At 45.4% G+C, this 6984-nt stretch overlaps 2 protein-coding genes across 2 annotated transcripts; both read left to right on the top strand.

Moving 5' to 3' along the window:
* Positions 1-4148: 4148 nt before the first annotated feature.
* Positions 4149-5436, top strand: LOC125532307 (protein FAR1-RELATED SEQUENCE 5-like). Its single transcript, XM_048696426.1, has 2 exons — positions 4149-4827; positions 4907-5436. Exons 1-2 carry the CDS (start codon positions 4791-4793, stop codon positions 5434-5436), a joined length of 567 nt encoding a protein of 188 aa, XP_048552383.1. The 5' UTR covers positions 4149-4790.
* Positions 5437-5449: 13 nt separating this feature from the next.
* Positions 5450-6674, top strand: LOC125532308 (protein FAR1-RELATED SEQUENCE 4-like). The gene is made up of 2 exons (XM_048696427.1): positions 5450-5743; positions 5828-6674. Exons 1-2 carry the CDS (start codon positions 5450-5452, stop codon positions 6530-6532), a joined length of 999 nt encoding a protein of 332 aa, XP_048552384.1. The 3' UTR covers positions 6533-6674.
* The last annotated feature ends 310 nt before the right edge of the window (positions 6675-6984 follow it).

The raw sequence follows: 6984 nt of genomic DNA on the forward strand, positions 1-6984 counted from the left end.
CCCCCCCGGCCCACCCCCCCCCCCCGCCGCGGCTGGTTCTTCCTTAACTCTGGCGAGCCTGCCCCACCCCTGAAAATCGACTGACCCAAAAGTCGATTCAGTCGACTGAAGTGTAGCCAAATCGGAGCAGCATCGCAAGCAAGAGCAAGAGTAAGAGCAGCTGCGCGATAAAGAGCAAGAGTAAGAGCAGCAGCGCGAGCAAGAGCAAGATGAAGAGCAATAGCTAGAGCAGACCAGGCAGAGGACCGAGAGCAAGAGCAGAGCAAGCGAGAGCTAAAGCAGCAGTAGCTCCTACTGATGTGGACGTCGCCGCCGAGGGACCGACGCCATGGAGGAAGTGGCCGGCGATGTCGCCGTGGGTGGAGCCGCGCCATGTCGGCTCGGGACCGATTGCCGGCAGCACCGTGAGATCGAATCAAGAAGAAAATGCGATGATTAGTGTACAACCTCTTTGTTGGCGCCGATTAGGCCTCAGCTTCATCCGAGGAAACGGTGATTATACTGCTCTTCTACTGGTGCAGGTGAAGACGGCGGTGTGGGAATGAAGGTGGTGCGAAAGACGAGGGAAACGTCGGAGCAGCTCCTTGGAGGTGGAGGACAGGGTGGGTGAACTGGCGGGACGACGAGATCGACGATGGATCCTCATCCAATATGGTGGATGAAGGATGTCGAGGTGTTGTTGTGGACGAAGTCGTCGGAAAAGAGGCTCCGGCTAAGTGGTGTACGAAGGAGGGTGTGGGGCTCCATGCCGGGCGGGCGGGTTGTCGCTCGGGGCGTCGCCATCGCCCCATCACATGCGCTGCCGATGCGCGGATCGGATTGGACCGGACTGGATGCGACGTGGAGCCAAAGCATCGTCCTCCGATCAGAAATGAGGGACTGTGCAACGCAATGGCACACGGACGATGGGGATCGCCTACCTTAGCTTGCGTCGTGAACAAAGCCGATGCATGCGTCAATGTTGAGCTCATGAGGTGAGCAAAATTGTGGTGTGCCATACAGGTCTTGGCGTTATCAATCCGTTTCTTGAGCTTTGACCTGCGCTGAAAACCATGGGCGACCTCGCCGCCTAGCTACTACTCTCTCCATTTTCTTTTTAGTTTGCATATAAAATTTGATCAAAATCAAACTTTATAGAAAAAATATCAACATCTACAATACTAAAGGTATATGGTATGAAGATTAATTTCATGATTCATCTAACAATATTGATTTCATACTGTGAATCTTGAAATTTTTTTTCTATAAACTTAGTCAAAGTAAACAAAGTTTGACTTTGACCAAATCTTATATGTAGACTAAAAAGTAACGAAGGGAATATGTTCACTGTTTGCATGCACACCTTTGTCCACGGTCGCCTACCAGTTGGTCTTGTCACATTTATTACGTGGATAAGCAGTGCTCCCTTGAGTAGGGTGTTTTCAGTTTTAAAACATTTTGGAAAATAAATTGTACATATTTGCATGTAAAACTTCACAAAGAAATACCTTGAATTGCCAGCTGCACACGACCAAATTCATGGACTTGAAGAACGAACAATGCATGTGCTGTAAAGCCATATATTTGATTTTTTTTGTAGCTCTCATATTTCATCATGAAAATTTATGCACATATACATTATGTCTCTACTCCTACCATTACCAAATTCATGGAGTAGGTGTGTGTGTGTGCTTTAAAAAAACTTTGAAATATAAAAGTATGAATTTCAAAAAAAAGTAAACTCAACGAGCTCATCCTTCATTCAGCGTTTGCGCTGCTCCCTCCATTTATCCATACAAGGCCACCCCAAGTACTCTATTTCCATACTTCAGCCTAGTATCCCATTAACTAATTGAGCAACCATTTTTCTTACTCAATAAGATGGAGGAAAGTTTTTGTTTCTGTTTCATAAAGAATCAAATGATAAGAGCGAGGTTCTGGTAATGGTAGGACTAAGGTAAAGTGAAAATGGGTTTTTGCTTGTGTATGCTTTATGGCACTGAAATATTCCGATAGTTCAAAACATACAAATAGAACAACAATGTACTCCCTCTGTTCCCTTATACAAGTCCACAAACTCAAATTACAGGTACCAAGGTAAAGTTTAATGGCTGCTTTGCAAGGCCGCAAAACTCAAATTATAGATGCAAAATGCATTTTTCATAGTGGCCTTGTATAAGGGAATGGAGAGAGTATATAGATATAATAGGCAAGTAAGAACATATTGCATCTAGTTCTATGGACTAATTTGCAAAAGCCACCACAATCACGTCAGCGAACACCCTCCCCAACAGGAACATTTTCCACAATGGTGGCGGTGTCATCTTTTTCATCCCGTTGGCGGACATCTGACCAGTTCCATTCCGGAATAATTTTCAGCAGATGCTTCACTCCTGGACAGACAGGAGGGGCATGTTTTTAGGCCTATGCGTTGGAGCTTCATTGTCATAGGCATTTGTTCGCAATCTTCACTCTCGAGAAGTGTGCTGTCGCAGTGCAGTTTAGATGTACATTAATCTTTAGTATATAATAAGAAGGCCAAGGAATAGGGACGCGAAGAAATTGATCACGAGCTGGAGTAATCTCGGTATATGTACCGCAGAATATAGAATCTTGATGCGTTTTGTGGGATAGATGGGTCCGGTGTCAGGAGCATCAGACAGCATGGAAATGAGAAGGAAATTGAGAAAATCTCCTGGACGGTGGACCTGAAGTGCTTGTCTATTCAGGCCGTGGAGATCGGACGTCAGATCCGTGGCTCGACACGTGAGCGAATTTCTGGTCCGTGATTCATGCGTGCTAACGACGTCATTGGGATGCAATAAATGGAGACGTGGGTTAGGTGGGTCGAGCTGCCTCATGCCTCAACCATTTATGAGTCTACTCTGGTATTATCGAGAGCGTCTCGGTGGTGGCGGCTCCATCACTTAGGGTTGCGGTGAGGCGGCTCCGGCGGCTCCATCCCTTAGTCTGGAGGTGAGGTGACTCTGGCGGCCTTGGAGTTCTTGATGCAGCTGGTGAACAGGCGCGACTCTTGCCCCTTGTGACTGCTTCATCGGCCCTATATTGATTTGATTTGTAGTTCTTGCAAGATTTGAGTTTTCTCTGCCGTGGATGTGTCCGAACAGTAGAATGCCGATAGAGGAAGTGAATGACAACGATATACCAATGGAGCCTCTTCGATATCCCCTTCTGTCGATGCCTGGCGGGGAGTTGCCGGTGGCGAGTGCATCAAGTGTAGATGTGCTCATGTGCTCGCCAGCTGCTGTGGGAACAGGCGAGGGTGCAGACAGGCCACAAGCCTCTGAACACTCGATAGAACAAGTTGATCCATAGGCTCCGGGATGGACGCGCAGGTATGGTCGGCTGCATAACCACATATACATTGCCTGAATTTCTGGGTCAGTGCAGTTGTTGAAACTAGATTCAGCACGCGGATGCATCTTGCTGTCAGTAAACCATTTGGGACAACTAGTTCAGATACAATAAAACATAACAGACAGTTCATGGGGCATGGGGATCGGTACTGGTAGAGTAAATTGTATGTATTCAAATGAGATACGGGGTATTAGTAATATGTGTGTAAACTGTATGAATTGAAATGAGTTGAATTCTGTTAGATTGAGCTGCTATTAGTGGGTCATATATGAATGTAAGTATGAATCCATTAAGATGAGAATGGGAAAATTGTATAAATTGAGATGAGATGACTTCTGGTATATTGAACTGCTATTAATTGGTAATATATGAATCTAATTATGACTTCATTAATATGCTGAAGGAAAAAACAGGGTCCGGATTGGAGCTGCTGCACCAGGTCGTGCCCCAAACCCGGACAGGATGACAACACTGGAAAAATCCGTCTGCCTCTTTGCAGAAGCACCCGGTGAGAATGTCATTGTGCCAAAAATAGGCGTCAGCTTCGACACAGTTTGGGAGGCATATGATTTTTTTACAATTTGTACTCCTGGGAGAAAGGATTTGGAATCAGATATGGGAAGAGCCGACTCAATGTCAACAGGACGAAGTGCATGCAAGAGATAGTCTGCGGCTGTGCGGTACGATTTCCATTGCTCATTGCTGGTGCTTGTTGCTCTAAGTTTTATGTTTTCCTTATGAAGTGTGTGATAAGATTTTTCGCATGAAAAATGTACTAGGGTAAACCAATCGTGGAGAATACTCGTTCCTGCAGATGTGAATGTCCTGCTTTAGTTAGGCTGCTGCGGTCAAAGGATAATGGGTGGTATACAGCAGAGCTCTGCGACGAGCACAACCACTCACTGTCGCCGACATATGGGCAGACATTGCACTGGCCATCCCATAAACATATCGACCTATACAGCAGAGATTTGGTGAAGCAGCTGAGGGAGAATAATGTCAACATGTCGAAAGTTTATAGCATCATAGGGAGCTTCTTTGGTAAGATGGAGAATGTTTCGTTCATGAAAAGAGCACTGCGGAACTTGTGTGGTAAGATTGGTCGTGACCAGGCAGAGGATGATGTCCGGAAGACAATGGAGGTGTTCCAAGAGCTAGGTGCGAAGGATCAACAATTCACATATAGAGTGCAAGCAGACAAACAGGGGAGGACTAGTACTCTCATGTGGGCTAATGGGAACAACAGGCTACAGTACACTTTCTTCGGTGACGTGGTGACGTTTGATACAACTTACAGGACCAACTTGTATGACATTCCATTTGGGCTTTTTGTTGGGGTGAACAATCACTTTTAGAGCATTATACTAGCCGGTGTTTTGGTACGGGATGAGAAGGTCGAAACCTTTGAATGGGTTTTCTCAGAATTTGTGAGGATGATGGGTGGCAAGGCTCCACAAACAATTCTGATAGGTAAAAAAATTTGGAATTTATAATGCAATAGCTACCCCAAGGATATCTCTAACATACTTGGTACCCCTGTGTTTTGCAGGCCAAAATCGTGCAATGGAGGTTGCTATACGGAATGTGATGCCAAGCACAGCGCACCGGTGGTGCAAGTGGCACGTACTGAAGAAGGAAAAGGAGTCATTGGGTCGGTTGTACTCGAAGAAGAGTGATTTCCAAGCAGAATTTCACAAGGTTGTTAATCACATGTTGACAATTGATGAGTTTGAAGAGGCATGGAAGTTCCTAATAGATAAGTATAACCTGAAGTCACATGAGTACATGACCAACCTGTATGATATCTGGCACAAATGGGCAAAACCTTATTTCAAAGGTGTGTTCTGCGCTAAAATGACTAGTACTCAGAGGAGTGAGAGCGCAAACCATATGCTGAAGAACTACATACCCCCTGGGTGCCCAATGCACATGTTTGTGTGGAAATACACGGTGTTGCAATTCGACAGGGAAGCGGAGGAAAATTATGAAGAAAAACGAACCAGAATTGTAAGCTACTGTTCGTGGGGGTGGAAAAGAAGTTTTGAATGTTTGGCTGCTTGCACTTTTTTATATATCTGACATACATTGGTTTATGCAGGGGAGGCCACTGTTCCGAGCAAACATGGCTACAGAAAGGCATGCTGGCAAGATATACACCAGAGAAATGTTCGAGCAATTTGGTCATATTATATACGAATGTGGTGCCTACCAAGTAGAAGAGGTGGAAAAGGGTAAAACTTATGTTGCAATCCATACAGATGCAGCACGGAGAGAGAAGTGGTGCAGGATTTCATACAAGGTTACTGTGTTGGACGGTGGAGAGGAGTTTGACTGCGAATGCGGACAATTCACTCACATGGGATTGTTGTGCAGCCATATTCTTAAGGTGCTAATATTGGCAGTTGCATGAGATATCATTGAAAATGGTGGTACTGAATAGTGAACTGATGAAACTAAATTTGTGATGCAGGTCCGAGACTTCATCCGCGTAACAGAAATACCGAAGAAACACATAGTGAAGAGGTGGACAAGAGATGCCCTGGACATCCTGCCTCCACACCTGAGCCAATACCAGAAGGACAATGCTAACAACAACAACCCCTTTAGTTACAGGCATTTCAACATGTTTATGCAAGCGATGGAGCTTGTCCGAATGGGGGATGCAAGTGTACAAGCATATGATCGCCTTGTTGCACTGTTCAAGCATTGTGCTGAAGAAATGAAGCCATTTGCTGATATTAGAGATGGTCTTGGCCTAGAGGACCGGATGGCTGAAAATGGGGTTGTTGTGAACCAGTATCCGGCAGAAGCTGATCAACTAGGAGTTGATATGGCAACAAATGGAGTGATGGTGAACGATGATATCAACTCTGGGAATGAATCAGGTAATATGCTTGCAGGAATGTTGCCTCCTGCAAAGAGGAAGGAAATGGGTAGGCCAACGACAAGTCGAGAGAAGGCTCCGTACGAAGGGCTGAGCAAGAGAACTAGATTCTGTACAATATGTCGACGGGAAGGGCACAAGCGAACTACATGTCCTGATCACGGGGATGTGCCGAAGCAGCCCCGGAGGTCTGGAAGATGCAAGAACTGTGGCGTTGAAGGGCACCGCAGGAATAACTGCCACAAAGCGGCTGAGCTGAGGATGAATATATTAGCGTATGAGCCTTTGTAGAATGTTAATCTAGATGTCGTTCTGTACGCTTATTTAGTGATGTACCCAAAATGTTTATGCGTTGTGTTACTGAACTTCTCTGAATAATAGCTGCTTGCATCTACATTGTCTCTGGCTGTATTTGTTTGCTTTATCTGCGTTGTGTTACTGACAATATTTGCTGGCGAAAATGTTATCTACTGAATGAAGATTTCTAGTATTGTGAGTTAAAATTACTGCTGGCCATAAACCGTAGTGCATAATTGATGGATCTGTATCGGTGTGGTATGGTACATGTATAAATTGTAAGTGTAATTAATGGAGCAACAGCATGGCCATGGTTTTATGGTTGTACCAGCCTAGCTGCTGGGCGCCATTGCTGTTCAAAATTTGAATGAGTTGGGCGGGATCGCGTCCGGGAGGCTATACATAAAGGGGAGGTGCCTAATGCAATGCAGCGGAGGAATGACCTC

This window comes from Triticum urartu, unplaced genomic scaffold (assembly GCF_003073215.2).
Source record: "Triticum urartu cultivar G1812 unplaced genomic scaffold, Tu2.1 TuUngrouped_contig_9651, whole genome shotgun sequence".
Lineage (NCBI taxonomy): Eukaryota > Viridiplantae > Streptophyta > Magnoliopsida > Poales > Poaceae > Triticum > Triticum urartu.

Coding starts and splice junctions, on each gene's coding strand:
- LOC125532308 (XM_048696427.1), top strand. CDS start 5,450: ATGCAGGGGAGGCCACTGTTCCGAGCAAACATGGCTACAGAAAGGCAT. Junction 5,744..5,827: donor TGTGCAGCCATATTCTTAAG/GTGCTAATATTG, acceptor TTTGTGATGCAG/GTCCGAGACTTCATCCGCGT.
- LOC125532307 (XM_048696426.1), top strand. CDS start 4,791: ATGATGGGTGGCAAGGCTCCACAAACAATTCTGATAG. Junction 4,828..4,906: donor TCCACAAACAATTCTGATAG/GTAAAAAAATTT, acceptor TGTGTTTTGCAG/GCCAAAATCGTGCAATGGAG.